Raw genomic sequence first — 14,261 nt, forward strand, 5'->3', positions numbered from 1 at the left:
AATTTGTTGAATAGTAGTGGTACTGAAATTTTACTTGCTGTATGCTTCATCCTTGTCTTGGTGCAAATACAATTCTTGATTACTAAACTACATAGAGTTGATACAGATCGTACAGCATGGTAACTTCCACTGGAAAACTGTATTCATTGCTCCTACAGATGTGCCTTTTCCTAGCCTCCATTTGGGAGCTCAGTTTTTCCTCTCACTTATTTATATAATCATCTGAAACAGTTTAATATTTCTCTGGGGGTGGCTTATAGTGGTGTGGATGATGTTGCTTCAGATGAGGTCCTAAACAAAAGGATAAGAAAGTACGCATATATCAAACCCTAAATCATACAATCATTTACCAGATTCTCCTGTAAAGGCCTCTTGAGGCCTCCAGCTTGCAAGCCTTCAGCTTTTAAGTGAACTGCCTGTTCTGACAACTAGGTGCATATTCAGTCCAGACAACTTTAGTGGAATAATTCACTGTAATTTTCGCTGGGCTTCACAACACTGAGTTGTGTCTCAAATTCAACAAGTTGTTGAATTTGAAAAGTTCAAGCATTTTCAAATGCTTGTAACGGCCATTAAGAGGTTTGCACAGCTTTAGAAATATGGTCATACTATAGCCATATTCAACTGAATGCATCTCAGAAAAGTCTAATCTTGAAAGCTAAGCAGTCCCAGTCCTAGATGGTACTTGGAGGAGAGACCACCCAAGGTGGCCTCTCTTACAGGTAAAAGCCTGTGGTAGAATGTGGTGGCAAATGTAAGACCACACAAAACTGAATGAGAGAAAGACTATATTTGATTCCACTACTGCTGATAAACACTCACAGAGAGACAGAGAGAGAGAGAAAAATAATAATAATACCATGCACATTATGTTTATGGAATTCTACCAGAGCCAATAAAGATTCTAAGGGTCAAGCAACCTGCTTGCATGTGTAAGACTGAGGTGTTGTGTTTGTTTTTTTTTTAACACACAACAACATGCCAAAATGAGGTACTACTTACTGTGGGGTGAAAATGGAGGAAGAGCGGGTGTTCGGAATGATTTTATTGTAGCTGGTCCCTCCCCACCAGTTGTCAGCACTTGAACTTCCAGTCGGTACAGCATTGATGGCCTCAGATTGGGCACAGTGAGTACATAATGATCCTAACAATAAATAAATTACATTAGTTCTCATGGCATCTAAAAATAAAACCTGGTTGCTCTACTCCCACAAATCAGTGGTTTAAACAGGTTCTGTCACTTTTAGCACCCACGAATTGCTTTCTTAGAAATCTGTAAGAAGTATTCAACATATGTAATTGGTTGAGGAGGTTTGTCTTGAACTTTTGCTTGCCATTGACTTTGAGCATACATTGTTCCCCTAATGTTACAGTTTCACGTGTAAGAGGTACAAGTTTTTCCTTAGCATTCTTGAAAGTTGATATGTTCATCACTGAAAAAAGTGTTTAGTTTCTTATTTTTTTATTTTATTTTTTTAAATAGTTTAATTAAATACACTTGTTTTTATTTTACATCTGGCTGTAAATTCTACTAATTGATAAATTAACTCATGGCAATTTTCAGGTCTGGAGTACATGCTGCAGATAGTGAAATCTGGGTGGCTACAGTGATTTCAGCAGGTTTTTCCAAAGTTACACCATGAAAATCATCCCTTCTGTTCTTAATCACATTTCTGGCAGGATGGATTGTGAAATATCAGTATTGTCCTCACTTTTTATTGTTCTGTACCTTGTGTGGTCACTTAAAACTGTGCAAAATAATTTCAAAGTTTATAAATGCTCCCAAATAGGAATACATCTGACTGAAGACTGAAGGGCATTCAGGAATTGAAAGTCACAATTCACCTTATTCCAAGCTAAAAAAGGACCTCAGAAACACACAGCATACCAGTCCCAGGGATAAGACTGTGGGGCAGAGACACTGGACAGCGCACACACAGCGTGGTCCTCTGATTAGCCAGAATTTTCATAGCAAACTCTTCTGGCAGGCACTGTCCCAAGCACACAGCAGGGCGCTGAAAGTGCCTGTGAGAATAACTGATAATTTACTGTTCTTGCCAGACCAGAAAGTAAAGGGGAAATGAGAGAGAGAGAAAAGGCAGGAGTAAAAGTGTAGCTTTACTGACAAATTATTGCATATACTGAGATGGGGCTGCTCTTAAAACATCTTACAAAAGCTGTTCCACCACATGTAACATACATAATGGGTTGGAAAGAGAGAGAAATGCATACATCACGCTTAGACATTCACTCTCTTTCATATGCTCCTGGGACATGTGCACTTCAGCCTAGTTGTGTAAATATTAAATTTTTAACAAGCAGAGATTACCAACAAAAATGAGTGAATGATCATCACCATGAAATACAATACATTATGGTGGTTTCAGAGTGCAGGTGATACTATTTCAACTCAAACCAGAGTTTTGTGCAAGTTAACCAGGTGCTATGAATAGATACATACATACGGTAATAGATAGTTAAAGAAATCTTCAGGTTTCACAGTAGTGAAACCATAGGAGGAAAAATAAAATAATAATAATAATAATAATAATAATAATAATAATAATAATAATAATAATAAAAGCATAACACAATGACACAAGGTAAAGAAATATTTTTAATTAGACATAACTGAACTAGAAACTTAAAAAGTGAAATAGAAATTCTATATAAACCATACACCTGGTTCTAAAACAAAAGAAACTGAAGTGAAAAGTAACATCCCATGGTCTATAACTGCTTATTGTGCTAAAGTGGCTGTTTGCATTCAAATGTCTGCGATTGAGTATCCACTTTGAAATAATCCTGCAACGTGGCTTACTGAAGAGACCAAGGCTCTATCTGCAATGTGCTTCCGCTTGGGACTGTAGATTGAGCTTTGAATGAACTAGTCTGGATCCCACTGAGTCTGTACTATTGTGGAACAAAACAGCTCTGCACACTGCATAGTAGCTTGCCTCATAGTTCTGGAGCATCCATGGTCAACTTTGTTGCTCTGTCTGAGAAAAACATGCTTTCAAACACAGGGGGCATAGCCTTAGGGCAGTCTGCTAGGAATTAAGAGAAAATTGTGGGAACCTTGTCTTGGACTTGTGGAAAATGCATTGAATGCAAGATGTGTCCAAGAAAACATTTTATGCATTCTTTTATGAAACAAATGTTGTGAAAAGATTTTCAGCCTGTTCTGCTTGAGACAGTTGCTTTGATCCATGTCCCTGAAGTGCATGGAAAGACTCCCAACATTGTTAGTAGACTTTGGATCAAGGCCAGCTACTTAAGTCCTTTTGTTGACTCTGGTGGATCTGGCAACTGAGTCTGAATGAACTCTGGTGAATCTGGCAACACAGTCTGAAAGAAATGCTCTTCACTTGCTTCTGCTAGAGGAACTGAAATAGCAAAGGCCATCTTAAAGCAAATAGGGGGAAGAATTCAAATTAACTGTTGTAATACTTTCAGTAAACAGTGAAATCCAGTATTCCTCAACTTACTTTTCTATTAGACAATAACGCGTATTCACAGAGGGGAAAGTGATTTTTACTTCTCTTAGAGCAAAGAGTGACTCAGAGGGAAAAAAAATCTGTTAAATCCATCAAATTTATGGACATGGACACCAAATAATTAGTAAAACTATAGTAACCACCAAGCTGAACAGCCTGATCATCAAAAGAAAATAAAAACCATCTATTGCCACACACAGATGATCTTTTCCTCCCTTTAGGCATTTCTCAGATAATGGCTGCTAATTTGACAATTGTGCACATTAAGATGTTAGATGTGCCATCGAGAAGAGTAGCTGTGCTTTGTATTTCCAACAAGGAGGAAAAATTAAAGCACCTCCTGCTCCAACTTGCCCACAGAGTGAGAGAATGCTATGTGTGACATCTGCGTTACCACTAAAAATTAAAAGTATGCCACGTATGCATGCAGTTATGAATGCAATAGAAAAGGAAATTAACAAACAACTTACTGCTGGCAGTATCTGTGACTGCGAAATGATGCTGTTGGGCAAGCTGTTCTGTCGACTTTCTGTGGTTACTTCTGCCCATGTGACTTGAAACCCTGTCATGGGCTGTTGAAGGACTGCCTTAGATATCTTCCAGGAAAAATGACCGGTGATGTTACCTTCCTGAACAATGAAAGACGCAGACAGATTCTCGGGTTTGGCCAACACTTTGGGTAGAACTGGCACTATAAATTTGGAAAGCAGAAAGATAAGCTAAACTTTGAAAGATAATATTCAATAATGTTAATTTAATTTTGCAACTCAAGGTCAGACAGAGCTCTCTTTCTAATGTTATCCAGTATCCTGCCAGCTTTCTGCCATTACATTTCAGTTCTAACCAAAGCCTTTAATTGATATATTCCATTGGTGTTTTGGGCCAAATTCAAACTTCAAATCAAGTTATGTCAGCTACAGATGACAGAAAGGAAAGCCAATGCCACACAAAATTATAAACGCCTCATTCATCATTCACCATCCTGTGGGTCCTTTGTATTTCAGAATATCTGAGCTGTTTTTCAGTTTTGGGACCACAAGAAAACCCTTAGATCTCCATGATGCAGGTAAAAAGTAAAATTTATGCTCTAAAACTGTAGTACAATTTAATAGGGGCACTCCTATTAGGAGGTGAAATGTATGCAGTTGCCCAGGAAGAAAACTGTAGTGCTGGAAACTTTGGCTTCACAAAGCTAAGGCTGACCTGACCTAGCGCTGGCTATAGACCCACTTGAAGTGCATGGCTGGATTAGCTGAGATTAGAGATCTTTTTTAACATCTCCATGATTCTGTGATTTACCATGATCTTTTAGCTATACCTTGAATTGTAGCCACACTCTACCAGGTATGAGCACCTTTATTTGTTATTTAAGAAAAGCATTAACCCAAACTAAACCAAACTGAAAAAGCAGCTTGCATCAGTACTAAAACATTCAAAAGATGGATCATGCCATCATAATTATGTTTGCATCTGTCATTCATTGTTATAGTTAATGTAACTGAGAAACTTCCTCCTTGCACTAAAAACTATGTGATAACAAATGCCATCATGTGTTCGTAACCAGTTCGCTAAAATTCTTACCTAATTGACAAACAGGAATGTGGCAACTTAAATCTATACTGCTATTTAGTTGATTTTTCACATAAGCACTAATTTTTTTTTTTTTTTTCTTCTGAATCTTTTATATACTATTTTAGAATTTCCTTTAAAGACTTTTCCTGGTGACTGTAAGTACATTTGAAACTATTTGGCAAGTTCTCCAAATCACATCTTACCTCCTTCAGCTGGACAATTAATGTGCTTGTGGTTTCTTTCTTTAAATGCAGAGCAAGGTGGGGTGACAAAGAAAATACTCTCAGCCTTAAAACGACCTTTAGATTTTGCAGGCAAAACAGTTACTTTATATTTGCATGCAAACGACAGGTCCTTCAGAATCATGTAGTTCTCCTGTAACAGGAAAACAGGAAAAACAAAAAGAGAGCATGATGCAAATAGATCCCTGGGGGGGTGGGGGGGGAGGGATGGCAGAAGATGAAAAGCTTTCTCCAATAAAATATTTTCCTGATATGCTTAACACATGCCAACATAGTTTTTACTCAGTCAACAAAGCAAACATTGCATATGTTGCAAGCATTGCATATGTTATGCTTATTTTAAGTAGTAAAATACATTAGCATGGCATTTCAACATGCCTTTCCTTTCTATGCAGTTCCTTCCCCATGCTCTATCAAAGCAACTAGCATCTAACATTAAGAACAGTCTCTGACATGATGGCAGTGAGGGTAGCAATGTGAGGATGTAAATACTAATTGAATTAAATAAATGTAAGAAAGATGAGTTAAGTTGCTGTAAATGACAGGCTTCATCTATATTTAACTTTTTAAAAGTGCATTCAAAGTCAGTGTGGCATTATAGATGCACTTTTTTTTCCCCTTTAGTACATTAACTACTTCTATCTTATTATCAAGAAGATAAACTCCACAGCTGTTTTAAAGACAGTGACTGAAAAAACTTTACACAAAGTGTAAGTGTCCTTCTAACTTAAAATGTTGTCTAAAGTATATTTGAATATCACAGCCTGAAAGCTTTAGCACAAATCATATTATGAGGAAAAAAAAAAAAGTGTTTTTTGTTTGTTCGCTTTATTTATATATATACATTTTTTTTTTTTTCTGGGAGAATGTCCAATAATACCTTTCTAGCTAAGGTCCCAAGTCTTTCACTGCCTTTTAGCTCTTTCTTTCTTTCACTTCAGGATCACTAGTCTCCAAGTTTTTTCTACACAACTCCCTGTTTTTTTGGAAGTGAATCCCAAGCCAAGTTAGTCAAAACTTCTCTTTGAAGGTCATTTCCAATAGGATACAGAGATTGGGCTCAGAAAGGACTTGATTCTCCATCTTCCACCTGCTGTGAGAGTATTATAACAGGTTTGATTCCTACTTAAACTTTAACTGTATTGCTTTGTTTTGTTTTTTTAAGAAAAACAAAACAGACAAACAAAACTGTTCCTTTATTTTACAAATGACTGTAAATTGACTTTTGTTTTAAGATGATAGTATATTTAGGCAAGATTTCAGGCTATTTCCTGTAGCCAATGTTTCCCATTCACTCATTAAAACAGATACCTGTTCGTAATGTGGAGTTTGGGCTGGATTTTAGGAGGCTTCATATGCATCTCAAAGTACACTCTGAGAATAGCAAATGGTCTAATTGCAATGTCCATAAAACCATGGACCAGAAACTAAATGCTCAACACTGAAAGCCTAAGGCCTTTATACATCTTGAACAATTAAATTGACTATCAAACCCTTTGTAGCATCAGTCTTCTTCTGAGAGTTTGTAATAAAAATGAGCCCTGAAAAGAAACATACAGTTTCACAAAGTAGATTGAACATACTGCTGTAAAATGACTGATATAAATAAATAAATGAACCAACCCCACAACGTGTTGGCCAGATGTATAAAGAGTCTATCTTGACGTCAAGTGGAACTAAAATTATTAAATATAAACTTTCTCCTATCTTCATGGGCATACCTTGAAATATTGACACTGATTGATCGTAACATTATATTATAATCATTTTTTAATTCACTGCTAATATTTGCTTTGCTAACCCCATGAAGTAATAAATCTTACAAGCTAACAGCTTTTTGTGTGAGAAATTATTTCTTATGATTTACTCTACTTTTACATGCCATTAACTCCATTGAATTGATCTGGTAGTACAGTTCATTGTAAGAAGTAAAGGTGAATTATGTTTTATTCCATTCAACACAACCCACTAAATCGATTGTGATGCACTCATCACAGTACTGTATTTTTCAAATAATGTCTTGCAGATACAGTATGATGTCTAGATGATACCAGATTACCAACAATATAAGTATGAAGAACTGAAACTGTAACATATATTTGATCTGATGTCCTTAGATGTATCTTTTCTCCTTATCTGATATCTGTGCAACTTTCAGATTTAATTTCTAGTATTTTTCAACTATTGTTCTGTTTTTCTAATTCTATTATTCTCCTCAGGGTTGTGAAACATACCCGCATGTCTAAAAGGAAACCTATCTTATTAATTACTATTATTACTTGTCAGTATTTACACTTTGATAGAGTCTTACAGTTCTAATCATAAATCAAGCCCTGTGTTCTATATGCTGTAGAAATATATAGGTACTTATCTATAAATTTGTCTGCTCTTGTTTTCCGAATAACACCAACAAAGTATTATGATTTTAGCTTAGCTTGGATTTAAGACAACAACAACAAAACAAACAAACAGACAGAAAACAATACTCCAGGTGCATCATTTCTATCTTTTGCATAAGAAGAAAGTAACAAAGAAGCATTCTTACTTATTCTTACTGATTCTTCACTCAGAGGGTGGTGAAGCACTGGAACAGCTTGCCCAGAGAAGACCAGTTTGGTCTTTCAAGATGAGGCCCTGTGCAACCTGATGTATTGGAAGGTATGCCCATGGTGGGGGGGTTAGAACTGGATGGTCTTTAAGGTCCCTTCCAACCCGAGCCATTCTATGATTACTTATATGTGAAATATAGTATGAAACATACTGTGTTATGTTACAGAACCATCCTTTCACTTGCTGTTTAGAAGCTATTCAGAGTCAAGCACAAGTCTTAATGGAGACTTACATAAGTCAGCTCAGTTACTTTCCCAAGTCCCTTGGTGTCATTGTGTGCACAGGACTCCAGTAACCAGTGGACTTGGAATTGATTCATGTTGATATCTAAATGGTTCAAAAAAAGAGGAGAAGACATAATTACACTTTCACCATTGAAAGTTCTCAATTTCATATATATATATATACACACACATATGTATATATATGAATATATATAGGAATTTTAAGTATTCTAGAGTTGGTAATTCCTCACTTGTTCATAAGCACACATTAATAAAATGGAGAAAGTATTATACAGTTATGTAATTTAAGCCATATCAGCTAACATGTTGACTTTAAAATAGAGAATTAACATTTTCAGAAATGTAAGCATCTATGTATGTGAGTATTAAAAATAATCTCAATGCTCCCCCTTCTGAATATCTTGTAAATGAACGGAATGACTTTGACTGTCATGACTGCCCATGACTGTTTATATTGTCAGAGCATTGCAACACTGCTGTCTGGCACTACTTGAGAAATCTGTGCCTGGAGGTATGTGAAAATGCCTGCAAAATCCTGAGATTTGTCTTTTCAGAATGTATCATAAGACCTGTTTTGTATCTGCCAAAATAAAATTCTGTCTCTGACTCTTAGGAGTAATACCAAAGTCTTGAGTGACAAAACTTACAGCACTATGTTTTCAAACAGAAGCTTTCAAGCAACTTCCAGCTCTTCACTTTTTGAGAGCCCTACAAATAACTATAACCATAATAATTTATAGCTGTTTTTCTCAATACTGATTGCATAAGGAAGAAAACCAAAGAGCAATAAAGACTTAGACAAAAGAAGAAAAACTCAAAGTACAAATTTATTCTTTTTTATTATTTTTTTTTTTTTCTGGATTTAGTTCCCCTCTCAGTACAGAGGATGCAAAATTACGTGTCTGATATTATTAATTAACTTGGTATGACATAGCCACTAATGCCAAGAGCCTGATTGTGGGTTCCAAGAGGGAAAACAAATATCTTTGCTGCCCTTAGGGCTGGTCTGGCATTAGACTGCTATGAGCAAGTTGGATGCAGAAGGGAAGGATTATAAATTAAAGAGAAAATAATTAGTGTCTGAAACTAGCTAAAATCGTATTCTAGTAAAAAAGACTGATGAGAAACCTCCTTGAAATAGATTTTTGTAGCACTTGTCTTCATAACATGTATGCTAATTATTTGTATGTTTTCTTCAGAACTCCAAATGCTCTCAAAAAGAAGTGTATAAAGAAATAAATTGTTGCCTTGTGATTATTCCCTCTCACTTAGAAACAAATAAATACCTGGATGTGCTTTCACTTGCCTCTTGGTTGCTGGGCTTTTCCCATTTGATATGCCTGTTGGATGAAGACACAATCACAGTGCACTTGGAAGTAGGTTTCATCTGATTTTATCTGTTCCAGTTCACTCAATTATTGCCTATCACCTGCTTGTACCCCTCTCCTGGGATCTGAAAGTGTTGTGTGCTATATTAATCTGACTATATTAACAATGTGCAGCTTGTGCCAAATGACCATAGTGATTGCAATGATGAAATCTCTTATTGATTGCATATTATCTGATAATCAGAACTTATCATTTAAACTATCTGCATGTAAGGTAGACTGGTCTTTGTAAAGCTACAAAATACCAAGAATCAAGAGTTTACATCAACTCAGCACACAGATATATCAGTCCAGAGGTTCACTATGCCTTTTTCCAGAAACGTAATTAAATCAATTGTCATCCAAAATATTTGGTATTTTCAGCTTTTGGCACTGCAGAAAGCTGTTTGGTTCTATTGTAGCTCCACATCTATTTATTTTGTGAGCTTTTCAGCAGCTTCTTCTCTCTCACAGTTCTTGCCTTCCTTCCTAATTCACCTCTTGTGCATTAGCAAACCCTTAGTCACTCGTTCATAAACAGCTGTGGTTCCAAATAGCTTATCTGTTTGAGCTAGAAAATCAGGAAGAGGTTCAAAAAACTTTTTATGTCAATCTTGCTTCTCCTATTAACTTGATACTGTAAATATAGAATTAATGTTTTTAATAATGTTTTTAATAACCACAATTTCATATTTTTATATTTAAACAAAATGAACAAAGGAATCCTGGTATTCTCATAGCAACCTATACTGAAAAACAAACAAACAAACAAACAAGATTTTCTTTATTTTGAGTCAATACATAACTCAAGTTATTTCAGAAAGGGTTTTGCATGCATATTCTTCATGAAGCTTGAGTAATATGGGTTGCAAAACTGAAACATAACAGAAAAATAGGTCCTATTTGAGACAGAAACTTTTCCAAAACTCAGGAAAAGTTGGACATACAACTAGAGGCATGAAGAACTCAAAGTGTATATATATGAATGAAGTATGCACATTAAATGATGAGATTGCTTTAGAAATTTTTTTTCTTAATTTTTTTTTTTTTTTAATTAGAATGATGCAAGATGTATGGAATGATCTAAAAAGCCACCTAAGAGACTTCAATCAGAAAAAAAAATAAAAGAAAAAAAAAAAAGGAAAAAAAAAAAGAAAAAAAAAAAAGAAAGATGAAAACACACATTTTTTTCCCGGAATTGCTTATAAAGTTTATGGCTCTCGAGTTTAGTATTTATGTAACTCATTCTCTGTTTAAGGCACATGCAAAAGAAAAGCTTATCCTAGCCTTCTTTTCTCCTTCCATTGAGATCACCAATGTAACATTTTTAAGATTTTTCTTTTCAGCTGTCCATTAGAACTCAGCAACAGGTACGGGACAAACAGTTCAAGCTGCATCCTAGTTGAATGTCAGTCACTATCTCCAAAGCTAATGGTTGTGCATTAAGTCCAGATGAAGTCAATACACTGTAATTCACAGCTGTAACTTCTTCCAAAAAGTCATTTGAGTAGTTAATATTTACAGAATATCCAGTATCTACTGGGACTGATTTCTGGCAGTTTTATCACAAAGCTCTGCTAACCCTTCTAGAATGGGAACACATCACTGCAAAGAAATGGCAAAATCCTTCATTTCAGTTCTTAGATATTTCACATTTTTCTCTTATATATCACATTACAAAACCTTTTTTTTCTTTCTTTCTTTTTTTTTTTTTTTTTTTAATATAAAATCCATCTTCCTCTTAATAGTTAGGAGTTTTCTTGATTCTTCCAATTGGAAGTCTTTAGAAAGTTTGGTAACTCCCTTGTTCTTCTGATTAGAAAGCATGCCATTTAACACTAAAAAGACTCATCCACCAAGCACAAATTGCGAGCAATCATCTTTCCCAGAACTGAAAATATTTGCATAGAAACACGTGACTTGAAGGACTTTTAAGCATCTCTAAGCTTGCGAAGTTAGTCAATAGAATAGTCACTTAAGTAAGAACTCCTTAAAGAACTTTTTTACTGCAAGCAGATTACTCAAACAATTACTTCTGTTCTTTTGTTTGTACTTTTGTTCAATTATTTCTTTACAAAAAAAAAGAAAAAAAAAAAAAAAGAAAGGCAAACCATAAAAATATTTTACATAAGTCACTTCAAGAAATCACCTAAAGTTACTGACATGGACATGATCTTTAGCTGCCCAAGCCAAAGAATTCTTGATGTTTCAGACAGCTGCACAGAACTAATCCTTCCAAAGAAATTAATAGCTAATGTTAATTATTTTTGCTATGATTTTTAAGGTGAATTTTCTGAAGTATAAAGTGAGTTCCTAAACTAATAAAAACATTCCTATATGGGCATCACATGAGCATGTTCTTAAAATTCCACAAGTGCTTAGCTCTTTTCCTTCTAACTTTGTTGAACAGACATCTCATATCTCTAACTAGAAATGTAGTGATCTGGGCTTGCTTTAAAGCATGTTGAAAAGATGTCTGTTTTGATTCCCTCCCTCTTATGTTCCAACTAAAAATAGCCTTTATTTTCAAATGAATACACAAAGCTTTCACTATTTATGAAGATGTCCTTTGCCAAACTTACCTTCTTTCTCCCCCTCTGTAACCTAAACTCTTCTGTTCCATTCTAATAAAATAAATATATTTCAGATATATGTTTGAGGAAAGTGCACATTTATTATGTATCTTTTAAAAAAAAAATGTTAAAGCATCTCAAAATGTTATTAATGTCAATGAATTACACGTCAATTAATAACAAGTACCTCAGTTTGACACTTTGAAAAGTTCTGGTTTCTATGCACAATTTAAACACTGTGTATCGAAAAGTTTGCTAAAAGTACTGCATCATATTCTGCATGACAGTTAATAGGAATGCCCTTGGCCTACATTTTACATCTGCTAGATCTCATAATCTCCAGACAGCACCTGAAGCTTTGAGATTCACTTAGAAAAATCACCCATCACAATGCCAGGTAATCCTGCAACTTTTCACAGCTGGATTTTCTGGTTTAAATGATTCTACATTTTCTGGAAAATACATTTCTGAAAAATAAACCAAATAAAATAAGTAATGTCTATTGCTCTTCTTTGCCAACACTTTCCACATATTTATCTTGCTATACATTTCCAGTAATGCCAGCGGTGTGAATAATTTCATCTAATGTGGTTTCTTTTTTCTGCCACGTTACTACAGACAGCTCCTTTCTTTGCCTCAAATACTTTTTTTCAACGTTGTATTTACTGCTCCTGAAGGGTGCCAACTTGACAGAAGGTTGCCAACTTGACAATCAAGAGGAGCTGAAGTCTGCTTTGTAGATAGAGAATCAGCATAAGCATGGGCAGAAGCAGCACTGAAGTTTGTTCATGCAGCCCAGCAACATCAATATCACAGCAACCTACTACCACTCTAGGAGACTAGGTACAAACATTTAAGAGGCATGTATTTCTTTGTATTCCTTTAATCTACAGCAAGTAAATTGCATCAGATTGTTTTGGGTACTGGGGTTAGCTGGGTCACTGGTTGGTTGGAAGTCTTTAGGCAAAGCACTTCTTACCTCCCTACCTCTGCTCCATGCCTGTCAAGTGGTGATAATGGTAACAGTCTCTGCTGTAGAAGTGTTTTAGCCCTATAGTTCTATATTATTCTGTTTGATGGATGGCTGTTGAATGACGTGTGCCTGCAATTTGGTATAAAAATGCAAATTAATGCCAGCTGTGACAGTATTACTGTGTGGGCAACCAAATCACAGAAACTTACTAGAAAGAAAAATCAAATGGGAGTTGATGGAAAACAACATTTCAAAGCAGACTTGTTCAACAACAGCAGCTCAAATGAAGGCTTAATCGGAAGAAAAATGTTTGGCATTGGTAAACACACTAACATTGTCTTGGTTTCAGCTGGGATAATTCTATACCTCGTAAGTAGTATGGCACTGTGTTTTGGACTTGGGATGAGAACAATGCTGATAACACACCAATCTTTTAGATGTTGCAGAGCAGCATTTATACAGAGCCAAGGACTTTTCAGTTTCTTGTGCTGCCATGCCAGAAAGAAGGGTGGGGGTGCACAAGGAGCTAGGGGGACACAGCCAGGACAGCTGATCTAGGCTGGCCAAAGGGATGTCCCACACCAAATGACATCATGTAGAACAATAAAACTGGGGGGGTTGTCTGAGGTGGGTGCCACTGGTCAGGGACGGGCTGGGCTTTGGTCAGCGGATGATGATAAATTTCATTGTGCCTCACTTTGTATATTCTTTTATCATCATTATTATTATTATTTTCCCTTCTTTTTCTGCCTTATTAAACTGTCTTTATCTCAACCCGTGAGTTTTTTGCCCTTTTCTTCCAATTCTCTCCCTCATGCCACTGTGGCATGTAGTTAGTGAATGAATGGTTGTGAAATGCTTAGCCGCCTGTTGGGCCAAACCACAACATCTATTGCTGGAAAGCAACTGGATTTGAAATAATTAATAAGCAGTATCTGATAGGTTTCCCCATTAGAATTAAATATGGTGGAAGCAAGGAAGGAAGGAAGGAAGGAAGGAAAGAACGGAGGGAGGGAGGGAGGGAGGGAGGGAGGATTTAAACGTAGATTTAAAAGCTTTACCTGGCAGCACAAAAATATTAATTCAATAAAAATAGCATACATTCAAAAGCATTCCTGTAAATAAATGGTGTTTTGTTGTGTATTTCTTGTCATTACTTCAGGAAACTGACCCAATTCCCCA

General features: G+C 35.8%; 1 protein-coding gene across 1 annotated transcript in view; it reads right to left on the reverse strand.

Annotated features, from left to right (window-relative positions):
• Positions 1–232: 232 nt before the first annotated feature.
• Positions 233–14,261, reverse strand: part of ANOS1 (anosmin 1) — a gene marked incomplete at both ends in the record, with an annotated part of 131,797 nt that continues 117,768 nt past the window's right edge. The window contains 5 exons of the mRNA XM_084288640.1: positions 233–291; positions 1,003–1,144; positions 3,968–4,188; positions 5,273–5,444; positions 8,154–8,248. Of these exons, the coding sequence (XP_084144766.1) occupies positions 233–291; positions 1,003–1,144; positions 3,968–4,188; positions 5,273–5,444; positions 8,154–8,248 (689 nt within the window). The remainder of the gene's footprint in view (positions 292–1,002; positions 1,145–3,967; positions 4,189–5,272; positions 5,445–8,153; positions 8,249–14,261) is intronic.

Source organism: Netta rufina (assembly GCF_964035555.1).
Source record: "Netta rufina genome assembly, chromosome: 1".
NCBI lineage: Eukaryota > Metazoa > Chordata > Aves > Anseriformes > Anatidae > Netta > Netta rufina.